At 41.7% G+C, this 21,436-nt stretch overlaps 1 protein-coding gene across 3 annotated transcripts in view; it reads left to right on the forward strand.

The window, feature by feature from the left end:
* The first annotated feature begins 12,699 nt into the window (after positions 1-12,699).
* Positions 12,700-21,436, forward strand: part of GSN (gelsolin) — a 45,069-nt gene continuing 36,332 nt past the window's right edge. The window contains exons 1-2 of one of the 3 annotated variants that reach the window (XM_039506279.1): positions 12,700-13,166; positions 15,543-15,594. In XM_039506279.1, coding sequence (XP_039362213.1) covers positions 12,715-13,166; positions 15,543-15,594 — 504 coding nt within the window. In that variant the 5' untranslated portion in view covers positions 12,700-12,714. Of the gene's footprint in view, positions 13,167-15,196; positions 15,336-15,542; positions 15,595-21,436 lie in introns of all 3 variants that reach the window. The other 2 variants (XM_039506282.1, XM_039506280.1) reach the window with 2 other exon arrangements.

The raw sequence follows: 21,436 nt of genomic DNA on the forward strand, positions 1-21,436 counted from the left end.
CCTGGAGTTCCTCTTTCACTTGCTGAGGTATCATGCTTTGATCTCTCTGAAAATGTAACAGCAATTATTTTATTTACACCTTCGTTCAGAAAAAGGTGATTATCTTTTTCTCTTTACACTACAGTTAACATATCCCTCTATAATTATAATATATATTATAGCTAGACACATTCAAGGATCTCAAAGTGCTTTTAAAACATGATGTAATCCTCACAACATCCCTGTGAAGCAAGGAAGCATTAATTAATACCCTTCTGTAGAGTGCACAGAGTTGGACCCAGGATTCCTGACTACTAGCTCCCTGTTCTCATTAACTTGCTACCATTTGAAAGCAACAAAAATGGACAACCCCCGGGGGGGGGGAAATTAGGGGGACATTCCTTTTGACTACATGGAAACATGGAGTAGGAAGGCCCTTAGAAACAGGTAAATAGGAACAATTTGTCTGCAGATTTTCACTCACCATTCTACTGAGACTTGTCCACATGCATATGAGTCCTCCCACCAGGGGTGACCTTATAGTTTGCAGGCCCCAAGTAAGAGACAGGCCTCAAGATGGGCAAAGGATTGGTCAGCGGAGATGCTTCTCTTCCAGTTTCACTGACCCAGGGACTGTTAGTCTATGCTGTGGCACTCCGAAGCACAGGGCCCTAAGCTGTTGTTTGTGATGAAGGTTGATTCTGTCTGCCTCACCCAATACAGGTTACACTCAATCTGCTAGGAAAACCTGCACACACAGACCTAGCATCATGGCTGACTTTGTCTCTCACACCAGGAGAAGCTGAAGCTACCATTTAAACAACAGCACCATCTACTGATTATAAAACACTACAGAACATTGTATAGCTCACAGATATTATTTAGATTAGCTATCTTCTTGGCATGTCCTGACACTTCATAAAGGAGCTGTAATATTTGCCGGCAGTAGTTCTTTGCCTCAGGAAGGAAATCTCTTGGCTGTAGAGGAGACACTGTTTTCTTTTGGAAAACTGTATCAGAGTTTGTGAAAACAAGACAAAATTAGACAATGACATTTTAGGCACTTTAACCTTTAGGAGATGCCTGTTCGGCTTCTGTACAGATCTTGATGCTGTTAACTACTGAGCAGTGCATCTGCAATTTTTCCATTTCACAGCTTTTTTCAATCAAGGGAATAAGCTTTAAACTGTCTTTTGAGCTAACATAGTTATTATTAATTTCTCATAATTTCCTTAAAGAAACCTCTTTCTATCCTAAATTAGAACACTACTCACCTCCCTCAGTTATAGCAGTCCCTTATAATGACCATATCCCATCAGTTGACTTCCAGCAAAGTGTTGTCCGGGACACTCATGACTTGATCAATGGGGAAAAATCTGTGTGAATAAGTGAGTCTTTCACCACACTCTTGAGGTTGTAAAATTAGGGCTTAGCCTGATCTCTAGTAGCAGTCAATTCCTTAGCCACAGCTCCTCTACTGACAACACTCTAAACCTGAGGTGCCAACACAGTCTTCGTCAGCTGAAGCATCCTATTTGCTGATGGGGACAGAAAGAGAAGTAGACCCTAAGATATCTGAGTCTCAAGATTTCTGAAGGGCTCTGTGATCTTCTGCACAATAGAGACTAAAGCATGGTGGATCTTCTTGCAAAAAGCAGCTTTTTCCCACTTCCCTTTCCTTTGGTTTTGTAGAATTTTGTAATGGTCTTTGATGATATGTCTGCCTTTTCTTACTCAAAGGGATCTGATTTGTTTGGACACAAATTTTGTTGCCCAAAATCCACACACCAAAACAGCAGTAGGAAGATAGCCCCACTGAGGTATAAGAAGAAATCACAGTCACATCCAAATGCCCCTCCTATTGGAAAATTTTTATTTGTGTGCTGCAAAAGTACGGCTTGAGCTTCCATTCCTCATGAACACATAATTCCTACCAAAGTCTATGGATGTTCCATATGAAAAATGGTTGTAGGCTGTGGCCCTGGAAATGTACAAAGGATTTATCAACAATTAGTGCAACAGAGGATCTGTTATAGTGTTTACCTAAGACTAAGTAATGCTGATACTAAATTATACTTTGCTCACAGTAGGGAAGAATGATGGATTTATAGTTAAAGCACAAAACTAGGATCAGACGAGCTGTTCTACCCCAGCTTAGTGACATACTTGTTGTATGTCGGTCAGCAAGTTACTTAAACTCTCTGCAGAATAGTTTACTCAATTATAAAACTGGGATAAAATATTTCTTTGAGGTGTTGGGAAACTTATTTAATATTTATAAAGTGCTTTGAGATCCTAGAATGAAAGACGATATAAAAGTGCAAAGTATTATTATAGTTTGGAGAACAATGATTATTTAGTTAATTCCATTTGGAGTGAGGTTGTCTGAATATGTACTAACATCACCCAATGCCTCTGATGGCACCAGCTCTAATCCCAATAATAGCAGCTGTATGGCCATAACACAGATATCCAATATTAATAGCACAGTATTGCTTATTCCACATGAAGCATCCACTTTCTAGGTGAAAGTGTTAGGGTGTAACCTGTTGTTAACATAGGATACTTACTCCTCCCTTTCCTTGTTGTAATACAAGTGATCCAAAAGGAGAGCTACAGAAAACTTGACCATTGTTGACATTTGTGGAGCAATAGAGGATTCTCATTGCTGTTAACACACTCATTATCAGTTAACATCAAAGGAAAATTAACCTACATTAATAAAAGCTTGGAGATAGTTGTAGTTATTAACTTGCTTCTGTTAAAAATCATTAATTAAAAAAGTAAAAATATTTTGAAATTTGATGTTTGTTGAAACTCTGTCTCTCTACTTCCATCCTTGTCTTTTTCTTTTTCTCCCTGTGATTTTGTGCATATACGTACTGTATATGTATATACTGCTAAGCAACGAGGAAGAACTACATGATATTTCAGGAACTATTTAGAAATAGTAAATGTGGAAGTTACTTCTGCAAGAGTTGATCATTTATTTCTTTCACTCTTTTATACCTTTGAATCACTCTGAAATGACTAATTGTTTGGCATTTCCTTCTTTTCTATTTTAAGTTGCTGAGCTTTTCCGCCACTGTTTTGCCATTTCAGTTTTGTGGTTTCTGTAGGAATTTTCTTCTGTAGCTAGTTTTTATTTTGTTCCTCTTTCTTGGTATAATAGCTCATTCTCCTTTCTAGTTCTTTCATTGCTGTACAGTATGTGGGCCAAATTGTGTCCCCATTTATGCCTATGCAATCTGTAGACTTCAAATGATAGTAAATAATGGTATGAACATATATGGACCAATTTCACTCCTGGGTAAGCAGATGCAAATCCACTGAATTCTCTCAGTGAATGTTGCAGCTCCACTGAAGTCAGTGAAATAACTAAGAGCAGATTTTGTCATTCTCTCTCTCAGCATTGGCTAACTTTTTAACTCTGCCTTTGGATACAGAGGGCGGGAGAAGCAGTATGAGCTACCAGTATCTAGCTGTCTCCTCTATTCATTTACCTGCATGTCTATGAATACCTCAGTATATTCCTGTGTCTATTATTATTGTGTCCATTGCTTTTCTAGATCACTAGTTCAAATCAAATATGCTTGGCCTATGGAGATTCAGGGTTATTCTGGGGAGAAGTGGGGAAGGTAGTATATACTGTCTCTACCCCTGCATGGCCATCCATCCCCCTTGGCCAGTGCATCAGGGGGATGGAACCATGGCTTTGCTTACTCTTTGCCCCTCTCCACCATCATGGTTTTGTTTTTGTAATGAAATTTGTTTCTCACATGGCAGAGCTTCTGGGTCAAATGAACCCTCATGAACCTCACAAAGCCTTACAGGGCTCATGTAATGACAGCTTTTAAGGCAACTCCAGTTTTATTTTGGGTCTCCCTTATCACACTGGATTTGGATAAAAATGAATCTCAAAGCCAAACTCCAGGCATACAAAACCATACAACCCACACTGACTCTAAATTCCCCATGAACCAGATCATTAAAAGTGTTTGTCTTTGAGACCAATGTATTCCTACCTTAGCTTAAAACCTCAACACGACAGTTATGCTCTCATGCATTATTAAGGAAGTAGCACAGGTCTGTATGATACCACAAAAAAGACCATTGCAGCACTAGAACTATCTGCAAAATACCACAGTGTCTTCCTTTCAGACATAAGAGAATTTCATCATCTTCCTGGATGATATGACAACACCTCTGCAGACCAGACCTTCTCAACATCTGTGACGGAACATATGAGTCAGATTATCTTGCATGAAATAAGACAAGATTGGTGTAGTGTTTTCCAACCTATCAAAGGCCACAGCGGAGGTAAACAGTGGTGCTGACAGCTGTCTGTAATTTAATTATTCCTTCTTATGATTTATTTTAAATATGCAAACTATCTCCATCAGCACCTGTACCTGATATTTCAGTCATCATATAACACATAATATCAGTCTTCTCTCTGAATACCACTGAAAGGAAATGTATATGTGTGCATGGATTTGGAAGTGTTAGCTACTTCCTTGGCAAGGAGCAAAGATATAATAATAATTATATACAGTGTTATTGTAGCTTATTAGAGAGACACGGTGAATGAGATAATATCTTTTACTGGCCAACTTCTGCTGGTGAGAGAAGCTTTTAAGCTTACACAGAGCTCTTACAGAGCTTCATATTTTCAAAGCACTTTACAGATGTTAAGTAATTAACATCACCAAATTCCTTTCCTCTTTCATTTTGAATCCTTGCCCTCCTTCTGACACTAGCTGCTGGATTCAATGGTTAGTTATGATTCCATATCACACACCTTTTGTCAACATAACCCTTTGGGAAGGCTTCTTCCTGACAAGTAAGTGATTCAGCTCCTTTAATGTTCAAGGTGCAGTTGTTTGCCTCATCAGAAGTAGAGCTGGTTGAAAATTTTACAATACAAGGTTTTTCTGTAGGAAAAGGCTGTTGCATCAAAATTGAAACTTTCTGCCTGAACATGTCAATTTCAACAAAATTTCATTAAAACAATGAAAATGAAGCATTTCAGTAAGGACCTTTTCAGAATGGAACATATCAATTTTTCATTTTAAAACAACGTATCATTAAGAAATTTTTGGAACTAAAATTTTGAAATTGCGGAATTTCCCATAGAATTAAAATTCTGGTTCCCATAAAGCTCCAGTCAGGAGACTTTTTTACAGCCAGTCCTTTTACTCCTTACTCGGGTATAACTCCTAGAACTGTCTGTTTGATACGACTAAGGAATGCAGGATATAGCCTTGCTTTTCCAAGTGTTCCAATAAGTGAAAATCCAAAATTCACCACTTTTCATTTTTCAGACGAAGAAGAAATAGTTGGAGCAAACCAGCATCAAAGAGAGGGGGTTTGCAGCTATCTATTGGAGCTGGGCTATGTGGGTCTGGCATCTAGATTAATAGGAAGGTAAATGAAATAGAGATGAAGTCTCCCCTCACAAAATAAATAAATGAAAGTCCCATACTATGAAAGCAGAAATTTGCTTGTGTAGCTCTGTAACAGCATTAGTACCTGACCTCATAGCATATGTTACTGATATGGCAAGGAGCTCCCCTACTGCTCTGGTTCATACACCATTACATACCAGATTGTAAAATCAAAATGAAATGCAACTTTCTGCTCCCTGAAAATATTCTGGCTAAAACCTTTTTGCTTAGAATATGAATTGCACCCTTTTTCTTTAGCTTCAATGATCACCCAGGAGAAACACACGGGCAATTGGTTTTTAACGTTAGCCACGTCCTCACTACATTTTTCTACAACTCCAGCAGTTATAGAAGGCATTGTTAATGGAATAGGAATTGTTTTGTAAAGTGCCACACCCTGGTGGCACTGGGTCAGTTTATCACAGTACAATGCTTCTGTCAGGGTGGGAAGGCACACTCCTTTGATGCAAAGTGTAGAGAACGAAAGAAAAAACACAGCCAGCTGTGTGGGTGTCTGTCTATTTGCCATTGCACGGCTATGGTAGGTAAGAAAAACTTTGCAAAAAATTTAATTAATTAGAACGTAAACTGTTTTTAGAAATATTGAAAATGGATCAATAGATCTCATATATGTTGCTATGTTAAACATATCACAAAACTCAGATTAGAACTAATGAATTTCAATAAGCCACATTCATCCCTAGGACATCAATGGAGTTGCATGAAGGATGAATCTAGCCCTGTTTGATTTATAACAGAGTACAGAAGAATAATAAAGCAATGATTCCCTTTGGATACAGTTGTAAACTATCTACTGCTGAAATAGCTCCAAAATTAAAAATCATGTTTAATTTCTCAAGGGCTCAAGTAAATTGCCCAATAAATAATAATACCTTACACAGAGCACTTTTCATCCTGAATGATCCCAATGTGTTTACCAAACTGATATACACACTATGCACAGGGATCACTTCACCCACCCCTAAAAAGAAACAACTTCTGGGGTGAATTATAACAACAGTGCACAACAGAACTAACCAACCATTTAGATCAGGAAGTGGAGAATAATTTTGCCATTTGAAACTCCATCGGGAATTAAGATAGGCAGAATGTAAGTACCCAAAGCCTGGCGACTGAGGTTAAAACCTCTGTTCTTGCAGCAAGTTGCAAATTGATTCTTTTCCTGGTGCTACGGTGGAAGCAAACCTTTTATTTTCAATCTATCGAGCTTGTGTTTAAAGCTTTCAACCTTGTACTGCAGCAGAAAAACACACAAAGTCATGACCATTGAGTATAGAAGAATGAAACTGTTCATTCAGAAATGGCTTGGTAGGGCTGACAAAACCAGCTGCTGTTTCTTTACCACTGGTTGGAATTAACGCTGACATCACCATTACCACAAGTAAGTCGAATGTCTGCCTTTGATTTTTAACATGGCAGTGTTTGAGAGTTTGTTTTAGATTAAGCTAGAGTTCTAAAGTTTTGAGGTAAGGTGTAGTGCTTTTTCATTATAATAGTAACAATACTTATAATTTATAAAGGAATTTACATACAGTACCCACAATTATTGTCCCCATTTTAACTATTATTATTAATCCCTTATTAAACTGACCCAGAAAGATTAAGTAACTTTCCCAAAATCACATAGTCACTCAGTGGCAGTCTCTCTTCTTCAATGCTTAGCTGAACAGTTGGCTGTAGTGATTGTTTGTTCCGTTCCTGTGCGGCTACAAGGACTTAACGACCCAAGAGTCCAACATCGGAACAGACTTGATGAACCCCTGTAATAGGGTTTTGACTCAGTGGCAGTGCTCAGACGAAAACCATAGACACTCTGACTCCAAAGCCAATGCTCAGAAACTGCCTCCAATGTAGGATACTTAAAAAGGTCACTGCCAGGTTGGTAGGCTTTAAACTGAACCCATATTGATAGTCTGCCCCTTTTATAAAATCTTCCCATAAGGACGGAAGGATTTTTTAAAAACTGTTTTGAATTGCTCTCTAACAGGGATATAACTATACAGATCTACTACAGATTAGGAGGTGTATTTTAAACATACAATCTGTCCCGTGATCTCTGATTGTTTGGGTTTTTTTTAAATCAAGCAATTTCTTGAATTGAACACCAAAGTCTCATTGCTTTTGCAGAAAGAAACATCTTCATGCTAACTCTTGTAGTAGGTGTGGGGAGTGGCAGGCCAGGAGTGACATGCATTGGTGGAGGACTAGAATAGTATATGGAATTGCTGTCTAAGGAGTCTTTTAGAGCTGTGCATGTGTGAATATTGTAAAGCATCTATCTACTTTACGCCTGGGTTGTGTTATTTCTACTGTACCTTCATTTACATGAAAAGAAAACATTATTTACAAAAATGCATTTTCATCAAAAAATGTTTACAACCCCCCTCCCACAAAGATTAATAATTTTTATGCAGGATAGGTCTATTCTGTTAATTTAACATTTTGGATAATGGGGAGGGGAGGAAAATTCTCTAATGGCTGAGATGTAGAAGTAAAAAGAGCATCCATCCATTGTATACAAAATAATCATATGTCATGCATGTGCAATACAACTTCTCATGCAGCTTACCCAGAATTGTTATGACATCATTACACAACATATTTACAGAATGATGTGATGATCTAACAATCTTAACTGTCAAGTATCAGAGGGGTAGCTGTGTTTGTCTGGATCTGTAAAAGCAGCAAAGAATCCTGTGGCACCTTATAGACTAACAGATGTTTTGCAGCATGAGCTTTCGTGGGTGAATACCCACTTTGTCGGATGCAAGTAGTGGAAATTTCCAGGGGCAGGTATCTTAACTGTATAAATCTATGCTATCACTATATTATTTGACAGGGTTTCTGAATGTATAGACCCAATGGTTAAAAGTTACTTAACATCAAAACACAACAAAAAATAATAAAACAAATTCCACATTAAGAGAAAGTTAAACAGTATTTGAAATTAGTAATTTGCAGTAGTAGGAAGATGTGGCAGAAATAAATTCTTTTTAGAAGGGTCTAGGGGAATAGACTGAGGAATATTTATAAAATATCTGCCATCTAGTGTAATCTGGCTCACTTCACAGGAAAAATAAAGAAAATAAAGTAAATAAATAATATTGTTCCTTATAAGTATTTTTATGAGCCAGAGATAAAAGTAATGATTGATGGAGCAATGTTCTAATCTGGAGCTGGAGTAAGGAGAAGCAAGGTTCAGCCTTTATTAAAGAGAAAAACTGCTTAACACCTTCCTTACAGGATAACTGCAGCCATACTAGATACATTCTTCCTGGTATAGAAGACATCAGGTATCCACATAACCCAAACACCACAGAAAATACTTGAGTCAGATCAGGATGGAATTTCCAGGAACTAGACCAATTACACGCCATCTCTATCAGTGCTTAATTTGTAATGAAAGAGGTGCCGCGGCTCAAGCAATTATGTGCTGGGATTCAAGCAATTTTTTTACATTCATAACTGATGCAGCCAGCCCAGAGGTGCCGAGGCTACACACTGCCAAGCCTAGAGGTGCCAGAGCTCAGCCCTGGCAAGCCCTGACACAAATTAAGCACTGCTCTCAATGTAAGCTTACTTTGCCTAGCTTGATTACTTGCCACTTCCTTTGTATTTGTTGGTTGGTCTCCCAACCCTAGCATTCTTTTAATGTAATTTTGTACTGAGAATTTAGAACACAAGAAGAGCTAAATGTAAACCCTAGAACAGAGACACTGACTCCATTTTAGGACTGCAGCCCCCCACTAAGCAACTGAGCAACACGGATAAAAAAGAAATGGATGTCTGATTTGTTTCTCATACTTTATGTGTACATTTTCTTTCATTCAGGAGAAGAGATGAGATACAATACAGCTGGACAGTGTGTGTGTGGGGGGGAGGGGTTTAAATTTTCCAGCCTAGCAGCCAAAAATCAAAATTGTGTAACTTTTATATTGCAGCTGTTGCGTCATATTTATGCATAACTGCCATTTAACTTCTTGGGGTTTTGTATAATATATGAACAAGAGAATGTAGAAGCCACATTTTTTTCTGCCAGTAATCTTCAGATTGAGAAAAGACAATAGCCATATGAGGGATAGCACCCACTTAAGAATGGGAACCAAGCACCATGTGAATCAGGAGGATTGTTAGGCTCAGTCACTTATTTGTAAAACCCGAGGTGTCGGAGGAAGCCATGCAAAAGTTAGTAAACTGCAGATTGAGCTAAAGAAGAGTATGTAATAAGATATTAAGCAAATGATAATGCAAACTACAGACAAACAAGTGGCAAAAGAGAACCACATTCCCTGGGTGAGAAGTTATTTAAATTATAATTATTAATCTAGCACCACCAATACCCACACAGCTTTGCAGGAAATGCCATATAGCCCCATGATCCATTCATTCCTTGGCCCCTCTGGTGATGCTGCCAACAAGGTTGATAATCGAAGGTCCTGATCCTGCAACTGACTCTGGATGGGTGGACCCCATAACCAATTCAAAGTCCCACTGCCTTCAAATACATGTTTTGGGCAACTACAACACGCAGGACAACAGCTCGAATGTGATAAGATGGAGAGAGAACGTTAGGAGATGCCATCAGGAAGGAGATCAACATAGAAAGGCTTCAGGAAAGAATTAGAGGGGGTTAAAGGCAAGGAAGAAAGGAACTGGCATTCTGCATGTTGGAAATTATTCCAACTATGCAGTGGTAGGCATGAAAAAAGACATGGAAGATAGACAGTTGTTCAACATCAGAGTATTTCCATGTCTTCCCCACCTCCACATCCCCTATAAATAAATCCCTAGGCTGATACACTATACCAGTCAGAAAATGAAAAGTTGGTCACTATGCTCCTCAGTTCTTTTGCAAAATCTGTCAGACTATTTAGTTTCAATTGTTGACCCTGAAAAACAGCTGAGGCTGAATTTAACTGGCTCAGTCTGCTACTTGAAATGATCAAGGTTCTTTGGATTCTGTAGTCAGTCTGTTACTGTCTAACATAGGTGTGCTCAGAGTCACACTCAGATCTCATCTCAAGGGTTTCATGTCCTAACAGAGTAATGCATCTTAGTGTTCATGTTTATATTTAATTATTTTTAATGTTTGCTCAAATTTGGCAAAAGATTAATTAATGATATTGTTGGATCACCTGTATAAAAAGTTCAATAAAGGTCATGTTATACAGGAGCTTTAGAAATACCAAGTGATTGTGAGTATGAATTGTTAGTGTTAGACACAACCCAGTGGAATGAAATCCTTACTAAATATACAGAACAGATGCAGCATGAAGAACAGTAATGTACATTTCTCCCACTGACATAAAAACAGCCATACTGGTCAGATCAGTGGTCCACCTCACTCAATATCCTGTCCTCCAACAGTGGCTAGTGCCAGATGCTTCAGAGGGAATGAACAGGACAGGACAATTTACTGAGTGATCCCTCCCTGTCAGCCAGTCCCAGCTTCTGGCAGTCAGAGGTTTAGGGACACCCAGAGCATGGGGTGGTGTCCCTGACCATCTTGGCTATTAGCCATTGATGGACCTATCCTCCATGAATTTATCTAATTCTTTTTTGAACCCTGTTATACTTTTGGCCTTCACAACATCCCCTGGCAATGAGTTCCACAGGTTGACTATGCATTATGTGAAGAAGTACTTTCTCTTGTTTTAAACCTATTGCCTATTAATTTAATTGGGTGACCGCTGGTTCTTGTGTTACGTGAAAGGGTAAATAAGACTTCCTGATTCACTTTGTCCATGCCATTGCCATTCATGATTTTATACATCTCTATCATATCTCCCTGAGTTGTCTCTTTTCTAAGATGAACAGTTCCAGTCTTTTTAATCTCTCCTTATATGGAAGCTGTTCTGTACCCCTAATAATTTTTGTTGCCCTTCTCTATACTTTCTCCAACTCTAAAATATCTTTTTTGAGATGGGGTGACCACATCTACATGCAGTATTAAAGGTGTGGGCATACCATGGATTTGCCAAACTTGCCAAAAGTTTTCTGAAAATCCAGGTACACTATATCTACTGGATCACCCTTGCCAGCATTTGTTGACCCCCTCAAAGACTTCTAATAGATTGGTGAGGCATGATTTCCCTTTACGAAAGCCATTTTGACACTTCCCCAATTCATTACATCCATCTATGTGTCTGATAATTCTGTTCTTTACTGTAGCTTCAACCAATTTGCCGGGTACTGAAGTTAGGCTTACTGGCGTCTAATTGCCAGATCACCCCATGAGCCTTTTAAAAAAAATTGGTGTTACATTAGCTATCCTCCAGTCATCTGGTACAGAGGCTGATTTCCAGTGATAGATTACACACCATAGTTTAGTAGTTCTGCAATTTCATATTTGAGTTCTTTCAGAGTTCTCTTGAGTGAATACCATCTGGGCCTGGTGACGTATTACTGCTTAATTTATCAATCTGTTCCAAAGCCTCCTCTCTAGACACCACTGTCTGGGACATTCCTCAGATTTGTCACCTAAAAAGAATGGCTCAGGTGTGAGAATTTCCCTCGCATCCTTGGCAGTGAAGACAGATGCAAAGAAGTCATCTAGCTTCTCCACAATGGCCTTGTCTTCCTTGAGTGCTCCTTTAGCACCTCTGTCGTCCAGTGGCTCCACTGATTGTTTGGCAGGCTTCCTGCTTCTGATGGACTTAAAAAAAATTGCAGTTAGTTTCTGTGTCTTTTCCTAGTAGCTCTTCAAATTCTTTTTTAACCTGCCTAACTAGACTTTTACGCGTGACTTGCCAGAGTTTTTGTTCCTTTCTATTTTCCTCAGCAGGATTTGACTTCCAATTTTTAAGACATCTTTTTTCCCCTCTAACTGCCTTTTTAACCCATGCTCATGTGCTTCATCCTTGACCTGGATGGTCCATCAATCCCCATGGTCCATTCAGTTCTTGGTCACTGCTGATGCTTCTAATAAGGCAGCCAATTAGTGTCAAGTGTAGCAATGGTTTTAGTGAAGTCTGGGACCTGTAAAAAAAGTTTGTCAGTTGTTTCTAATTTGTATACAGTTCTCCAAAATTACAGCTCCTAACAGGACTATGATGAAAGAGCATGTGCCAGGCAGGCAGCTGCCCGGGCTGTTGGACATTTGAGGACCCCACAGACAACTTCAGCAGGTCACAACCCAGTTCTCCCTCCTGTAGTGGAATCGGCCAAGGCCCCACCAATGTTAAGGCTGGGGCTGGATCCAAAAGCCCTTAGGAATCTAGATGAAGCTCATTAATTTATCTACTCAGACCACCAGCACTACTTGCTCATGCAAATCATCCTCAGCAGCTGCGATTACACTGAAATGAAACGAGCTCGAATAGTTCACATCCAATTAGCTCGGTTGTTGTGTCCTTTTGCTTCTCGGACCACAGCAAAGGGCTGCTGCACAAGGAGGTGGATACATCCTCTCTATCCTTATGCACCTAACCTCACCGGCTTCCTCCTGTTGCTTCTGCCTCCGTCCTGGCTGCTACACAGACACAGCGCCGCCAGCCCTCCATGGCCCGGCTGCTGGCCCAGCCCCACGCCAGGATCCTCCTCCTGCTGCTCAGTGGAGGACCGAGCCGCGAATCACTCGGTGCCCACGTGCAAGGCCCTGCCCACCCCCGCCCCAGCCCTGCCTGCCCACCGCCAGCCCCTCTGCGCCAGCTTCCTTCAGCCAGCCGGGCGCTGCAGCAACTCGCCAAGTCGCCTCCTGCCTTTAAGCAACAGCTGCAGGTAGGTCCGAGACGAGCGCCATACGGCGGGGCTCGGGGGTGCTTGGGGCAAGCGGGAGGCGGGTGCCTGCGCTTGCTCCGGGCTCGTCTGCATCGGCCGCTCCCCGCTGGAGACAGCCCCGGGCGCCGCAGCTGCCCTGTTCCAGCGGGGCAGAGCGGGGACGTGTCGGTCCCTCCTCGCCAGCTGCTGGGGGCGCAGGAAAGAGTCTTTGCAGGCCCGTCTGGGAAGTTGGGGGGACAAGGACCCGATCCCGCCTCCGGTGGGGACAATGGGAAGCTCCGCCTGGACGCCAGCGACTCAGGATGGAGCCCTCCAGCTTCCGCAGAAGGGCAGGAGCTGGGATGCAGCCGAGCCCCGGGGAGCCCGTGTGCCCCCGGCACATGAGCGCCCTGGACTCCGGAGCTGGGGTCCCGTCCCTGGGTAGCAGGGAGCCGCCGTGCGCCCTGGGTTACGCGCATGAGCGCAGCCAGTGGGGACCCACCCAGTCCAATCCTGATGCGCTGCTGGAGGCTGCGGGGGGGCGATCGCTGCTGTCCCTCACCCTGTGGCTGCTTTGATGTATCTAATAGAAACCCGCCACGTAAAATATTCCACGGGTGCCCGTCCAGCACCGGATGGTGCCAGATCTGAGTTTGAAGGTGAACATTTTCATATGCATCTAAAAGTTACGGGGGAGATTTTCAGAGACACAACTGGGTGCCCTCCACTCTCCCTGACTCCCCTGGGAGGGAAAGGTGCGCAGCAGCCTGCGGGACCGAGCCCAGATTCTTTTCGGAGGCATCGTGAATTCTTACTCATTAACCAAGAAGGGAGGTATATGTTGATATTTAAATAAACTCGCCTTCCTGAGGCGCTGGCACTATTTCAAAGAAAGCTCATATGCAAAAAGTTCAAAACCGCCCCAAGTTACTAATGGTACTTTCTGCAGAGCTAACTTTTCTTTTTGGTACACCACTTTTCACTTAATGGTGAAACTTAGGTGCTGTATCTACACTTAAACAGAGCCACTCATTGGAATTGAAAGAATATTTACATATAATTTTAAATAGCCAGTGAACAAACCTTTCATTAGTAAAGGGACACTTAAAATGTAATCAGTTGTACAACTGTTAACAGATAACATTTTGTTTTCAGTCTTAGCAGCAGAATGGACCCGGCTGCTTTTTGGATGCATATTTGGGGTGTTCTTTTTGGTAATTATGTAGTAGCTTAAGGGTAATAGCTGTTGCTGTGAATTTTATATGGTTGTAAATTCTTGCAGACAAGATGGAAGGTCACTATGAGTCATTGCTTGCATATGCACACACCCACATCAATGGGCATTACTGAAATGGTTTTGGATGGCAAACCATAGTGGAAATGGAAGTATAAGCTTGCAGCAGTTTTTTTGTGTGCCTTAAAAACAAACAAGCAAATAGAATATTCTCCTTTTGAGAAAAATATAGTAATACTGCACAGCTGATTGAGTAGCTATGGTATCATTTCACTTATTTATTGATATTAATGGCTGACCAGTGAGATTATTTCAGAGGCACAATAAGGTATTTCCTATTACTACAGTGTTGAGTGCAGTATAAGTACCTAGATAGATAGACTGGGGAGAGCTCAAAGAAATTATTACCTGTAGAAACGAGAGCTGATTCAAAATAGAAATTACTTTTTTGTAGCCTGCTGAAAATGTACACGGCCCTGTACAGTACATGAAGTAGACATGCTCCCTATCCCTAGAATCTTGCAATCAAAGAGCAAAGAGAATATATTTGCTTAGGTAAAACATCCCCTGGCATGAACAGAAAATGTATGTTCAAAATCCCTGTGTTTTGTGTGGTATGTGAGATTAATGACAGGGCATCTGCTGTGTGATTTGGCATTACATAGTCCAGCAACACATCATCATATATTTTGTGATGTAGCTACATGATAGTTTCTGTGTTTCAAGGAATTTAACTTTGTTTTTTTTAATTCTCATAAAATCACTGATGTTACAATTTTTTTTCAAAATACTGAAGATGTATGTTCTTGTTGCCCAGAGGCAAAAATACCCCGGTGTAATCTGATACAGAAATCCTGGAGAAGCTTCTACTCCATAACATCCCACTGCTGTTCTTGGATATCTTAATAAGAAACCTGTGAAGATTGTATTGGTGGATTTGCAGAGGAGATCAGCGGGTAAAGGGTCATCTTCCTCTGCTTTACAGCTGATTTAGGATAGATGCCAAACACTGGTAAAAATAGCACAAGTCTGTTCACATTGGTGCTGGGAATACTGGGGGCTTTGTGTTTGTTTTTTGCCTGGAGTAATTATGTTTTGAAAACACTATTTGAATAGAAATTTCAAAGATGTATACACTTAAATGTATTTAAAATGTTTCCTAGGAAGAGAGTTAAAAAAGTTATGGGGATGACTTGTTTCAAGGAGGCCTCATTAGTAAGTAGATCCTCTTTGAATAAACTGCTTTGAATGTTAACTTGCTTTTGGATGTAAAAATCCAACTTTGCTAACAAGGATCCTACCATCATTCTTTTTCCTTAGTCTGTTATTTCTCTAACTGATAATTGCAGTTCTTTCCATCCTCCATAGCCAGCTTCATGCATGATGCAAGTTTATTGGCAAAAAAACTTCCCTTTGCTGGGGCATGGCATGGCTCAGCACAGGGTATTCCTACTTTAGGATAAAAAGGGGAGCTTTTATAGCATCTTTCCTCCTCTAGGTTTCTCAAACTACTCTACAAAGTACACCTCTACCCCGATATAATGCAACCCAATATAACACAAATTTGGATATAATGTGGTAAAGCAGTGCTCTTGGGAGAGGGGCGGGGGGGGGCTGCGCACTCCGGCAGATCAAAGCAAGTTCGATATAATGCAGTTTCACCTATAACGTGGTAAGATTTTTTGGCTTCCGAGGACAGCGTTATATCGGGGTAGAGGTGTAATGAGTTAAATACTGTTTACAATGACTGTTGAGGCAAGTGAAGCCACATTTTTGTGACCTGGAATAGTTCTCACACAACCTTAGACATTGCAGCCAGGTTTATTAATTTTTATCTATGGGAAAGTTTGCACCATAGTCCCTTTGATAAAGTGTCATGAGCAGAAGAGATCCCAATTTAACATGCCCTTGGCTTCTAGTATTTCAGCAGGCTTCTTGCAGAGCGCTGCAACGTACGTAGTGGCTACAGTCTTAAGATTTAGAATGGACTCCACACTGTGACCTCCGTACCTGGTGGTGAGAATGCTGGCCACTGTGTCAGAGTGACCCTATAGTGAGTGTGAGCCATTTAAAATACTTAGTTTATCTCAACCATCTATTGGCTTGATCATCCTGTCACTAAAGTCAGTGGGAGCTTTACCATGGATTTCAGTGGTACTCAGCCTGAAGACAGTCTGGTTTATCTGGAAGCACCTGTAGTCCCAGGAAAGTGTGGGATGTAGTTATACCTCATTGAACAGCAATGATCAATCTGAGTTTGAAGGTGAACATTTTCATATGCATCTAAAAGTTCCTGGGGAGATTTTCAGAGAGACAACTGGCATTGAATTTCAGTGGGAGCTAGGTCCCTATCTGTCACTTGTGTCGTTGAAAAACTCCCCCATAATAAAGTTTACCTTGTAAAACAAACATGGCACAATGAGTGGCTATTTCCCACAGCCTGATGACAATCAATGTGTTGGGAGGGAAGAGGGAGAAACTGAATCAGAAATCAAGACTTGCCTATTTCTAAATGACTAAAGAGCAGCAAGGCAGAAATTACAGAGAGTTCTGTTTGTTTCAGCTTTAATCTTAACGTAACCGAAATTCAACCCCTGATCATCATGAGTGTTTTAGCCTGTCACTTTCATTACCAAAGCACAGACCTCTACCAGTTGAGCTGAAGGAGGGGCAGCATTAGCCAATTGCAGTAGTGGGCAGTTGTCCTCTATGGACTAATTCCTAGAAGGGGGAGACAGCATCTAGTTTCAAGCATGCTACGGGCTAGTTTCATAATATAGAGGTGTTGCTGTCAGCTCCAGCTATAATACAGGTTGTCTTGCACTTTCCATTATAAAACCTTGTTTTTTAAATATTTTCTGTAATATATAAGCAAATCTCGGGCAACTCACAAATGGTTAGTGTGTCTGCCAACATCACAAAGCTGGACGCGACTGCTGCAAAAAGAGAAAAGCTAACAAGATGATAAGAGTCCTCCCGACAATACAGAAAGCAGTACTAATATTTTAAAGAACCACCTCGACTAACTGCTGCCTTATATGGGTTTGAATACAACTGTTTTTTTTTCCCCTCTGGTGCAGGAAAGTGATCTGATCTAGGGACTTTTGGTGGGAACCATGCCATTCCTAAAATAGCTGCCATGTATTTGGTGGTTAGATTTGTTTTTTCCATTCTCTTCACAAATATGATCTTTCTGGTTTATAATCCGAGTTTGAACATCAATGCAGCTAATCAATAGCTGTCAGATGGAGGAGCATGCTGGGTAGGGATGTGCCACAACACACCAGTGTATCCCCACTTTTACTTCTGCCTCAAGAAACAGCTGTTTTTGAAAGGGGGCAAGAGTTACCAAATTGCATTGAAGCCAGTGGAACTTTGAGTCCTTCATTCAAGTCAGATGCAAATCACTGTTAAGCTTAACTATCAAGTAACTTTTGTAAGACACTGAGTAACACTGGACAGCAAAAAGCAGATGTTCTAGGTTAGTTTTTGTTCATTCATACAGCATTTAGGAATATAGGAATTGCCATGTGGACTGTCTAGTCCAGTATCCTCTGTCTGAGGCTGGCCAGTATCAGATGCTCCACAGGAAGAATTAAGAAACACAGAGTGTGGATGTTCTCATTTTCTATATACATTTCTAATACTATTTTGAATCCTGCTGAACTCCTGATTCAGTGATGTCTAGTGCCACTGAGTTCCACAAGCATCAGCTGGAGTACTGTCTCCAGTTTTGGGCACCACACTTTAAGAAAGATGTGAACAAATTGGGGAGATTCCATAAAAGAGCAACAAAATGACACAACATTTGGCAAACATGGCCTATGAGGACAGGCTGAAAGAACTGGGCATGTTTAGTCTAGAGAAGAGAAGAATGGAGGGGGCGGGGGACGTAATCTTCAAATAGGTAAAAGGCTTTATATAAATATAATTATAAAGATAGTTAAACATTGGAACAGGTTACCTAAGGAGTTTGTGGAATCCCCATCACTGGAGGTTTTTTAAGACAAGGCTAGACAAACACCTGTCAGAGATGGTCTAGGTTTACTTAATCCTGCTTCAGCATGGGGGGCGGGCTGGACTAGATGACCTTTTGAGGTCTCTTCTATCCCTGCATTTTTATGATTATGTTCTACATAATCTCTATCATTTGTAAATTTGCTGCTTTTCAATGTCATTGGCTGTCCCCTTTTTCTTGTATTATGAGAAAGGATAAGTGGAAGTACATGATTATCTTTCCTGTGCAATTAATTATTTTGTATACTTCTGTCATGTCTCCTCTTATTCTTCTCCTCCACATAAAATTAAAGTCCCAGTCTTTTCAAGCTCATCATGCGTTTATCACTCCAAACAAAAGTATGAACAAACAATTTTAGGAGGCTGAGGGATAGAGAAAGAGCTTAAAATGGTTATCAGCTTCTCCATAAAGGGATGCATTTGCATTTGGGTCCTGTGTTAATTGAAAGGATACCAGAGACTAGATTTAAAAAAAGAAAACTCCTTGAATGGGGATGGCACACAGTACACAGCCCATGTGTTGTTTTAGGATGTCAAGGATTTTCACAGATCTGACATGGTTTTGATGCAGAAGGGGCCACAGGACAGTGATCATGTTAAAAGTTAAACACTTAATGCTCAGGACAAGATGTAGCTACTTGGACAAGTGCAGCATATAGTTCAAATATATAGTATTAGCCGCCTTGCTGTTTCAAAACAGATCCTGCAACCTGTGTCATGCCCTCTACCCTGACCAAGACCTCAGAGAGGGGGATTTATATTTGTTAGATCCCAGTTCTGCTTCCTCCAAGACCCATTTCAGAGCAGCATCCCCTTGGAACTTACTGGACATGTCCACTAGGAATGCTGCCACCTTAAAATGCAGCCTGGGTAACTTATTTTCCCTCCAACATGGTCCACAATGGAGGAGTCAGGCTGTTCCTCAGCAGTCAGGCAGCACAGACTGTGGGGTTTGTCTGAGCAAAAAATATCCATCTTCCCAAAATAGTTCTCTGAGCAGAAAATTGCTTTTAATGTAGCACTGTGAAAAAGAAAATGGAGTGTAAGACAGAAAGGAGGGGATCTGAAATGCAGCGTGTTACCCATTGTACCTACTCTGCTTCCCAGGGCCGTCCTTACCCATACGCAAAGCGCGCAGCTGCGTAGGGCACCAGGGAATTTGAGGCATCACATTTCCTGGTGCCCTGTGCAGCTGCGTGCTGCTCCAGCCCCTGCTCTGCCTCTTCCCCATGGCTCCCATCCCTGCCCTGCCTCTTCCCACCCCGGCTCTGCCCCAGCCCTGCCCCCACTCCCCTGAGGGCTGCTGCAGGGGATGGGCCTGCACTCACTGCATGGTAAATGGAGCAACCTGGCCCCAGCCTGCTCCGCTCCCCTGGCTCGCAGCCACACTGCTGGTGAGTGCTGGGGGGCGGTTCCTCCCTGCCCCCCAAGCCTGGGAGCCAGGGGAGCAGAGTGGGCTGGGGCCGGGGGGCTGTTTCCCCCCTTCCCCCTCCCCGTGGAGGCCTGGGGCCAGCCGCCCACGGAGGCCTGGGGCCCCCCACAGCCCCCTCACTGGGGGCTGCGTAGGGTACCAAAATGGCTAGGGAAGGCCTTGCTGCTTCCTACACTGATTTGCTGCTCACGTCTCCATTCAAGGCACAGTCCTAGAAAAGATGGAGGAGGAACGTTTTTTTGCAGGAAAAGGAAAAGCAAAAGCAAAAGGAGTCAGTGGGACAAGCCACTGCACAGACTCCATGCGAGCAGGACTTGGATTCCAGAGAACGTCCTCCTGCTTCACCCCTGCTTCCTGAAAGGTCATGTTGGCAAGCATATGTTATTTACACCACATCATGCAATCTCAGATTTCCTGACTGGAAGAGTACGTTAGTCAGGCTTTTTGTTAGCACGCTGCTCGATCACTATCACTGCACCACTATGTTTATGTGCGCTCCTCCATTTGTACCTGTTCAGCCGGTAGCTGTTCCAGCATACATTATTTATTTAATTTTTGTATTGCACCAGAGGCTACACTCAGGACCATTGTGTAAAGTGCTGTACAAACACACATGAAGATGTGAACCCCGCCCAAAAGAGTTTACCATCTTGTACCTCTTCTACCAGTACAAATCTGTACCTGTTCTGTTTGCAGAGTACTGTTTATATACTGGTACCTGTTCTATTGAGATAAGAACCCACCCTGAACAATAATTAACTGGTTTCCCAGTGCCCTCTAGCAGCATTGTCAGGCACTCAAAATCTTAGAGCACCTGTCTCAAGGGTACCTAGGCTATAAACATTTTTAAGCACCTATCTCTAGAATTTAACTTCCTGTTCTTTGACCTGATTCATTCAGATGTTGAAGGTGTGCCTAGTAATAGGATTAAGTAATAGCAGCCACCTTGGGGGTTATGGGTATTCTGCATCCAGCTAGGGAAGGCAACAGGTTGGCTAGTATCTGTACAAACATTAAAGTCCTAGGGACATGCCTTACCTAGGTAAATAACTTACGAGCCTAGCACAATGCTAGGCTGAGGGGAAAGGAAGCTCTAGCATTTGGCTGTCTTCCACAGGGACTAATCTGCCTAATTGCTGTTCTGTCAGCTTCTCTTAGGGGGATTCATTGTAGCATATATCACAAGGTTATGCTAGAAGGGCTTTGTGAAGCAATATGGGAACTCAAAACATCCCATCAATCCATAGCTAGTCAATATCACACCATGGAGTGTAAATGGTAGCTTGCTGTGGTATTGTATATAATTCTGGCTAGACACACTTCTCTCCATTTGGAACTGCACTGAGATGCATCCAGTTAACTGTGTGTGAAGGATATTCAGAGTAGGAGTCAGTGATCCTGAGAGGACTCTGAGAAGTGATGGGGTGGGAGAACTTGCTTCTGTGGATTCTCAAGAAAACTGATTCCTTCCTACCTAGCTGGAAAGATAGTCACCCCTCCTGCCCCAGTCTATAGGACAATCTGGATTTTTGATCACCCTCCTCCTCCAGGAGGAGCCTGGAGAATCCCAATTGATCTCAGGCATGGAGGTTTCTATTCTGTGCACAG

The sequence above is a fragment of the Mauremys reevesii genome, linkage group 19 (genome assembly GCF_016161935.1).
Source record: "Mauremys reevesii isolate NIE-2019 linkage group 19, ASM1616193v1, whole genome shotgun sequence".
Lineage (NCBI taxonomy): Eukaryota > Metazoa > Chordata > Testudines > Geoemydidae > Mauremys > Mauremys reevesii.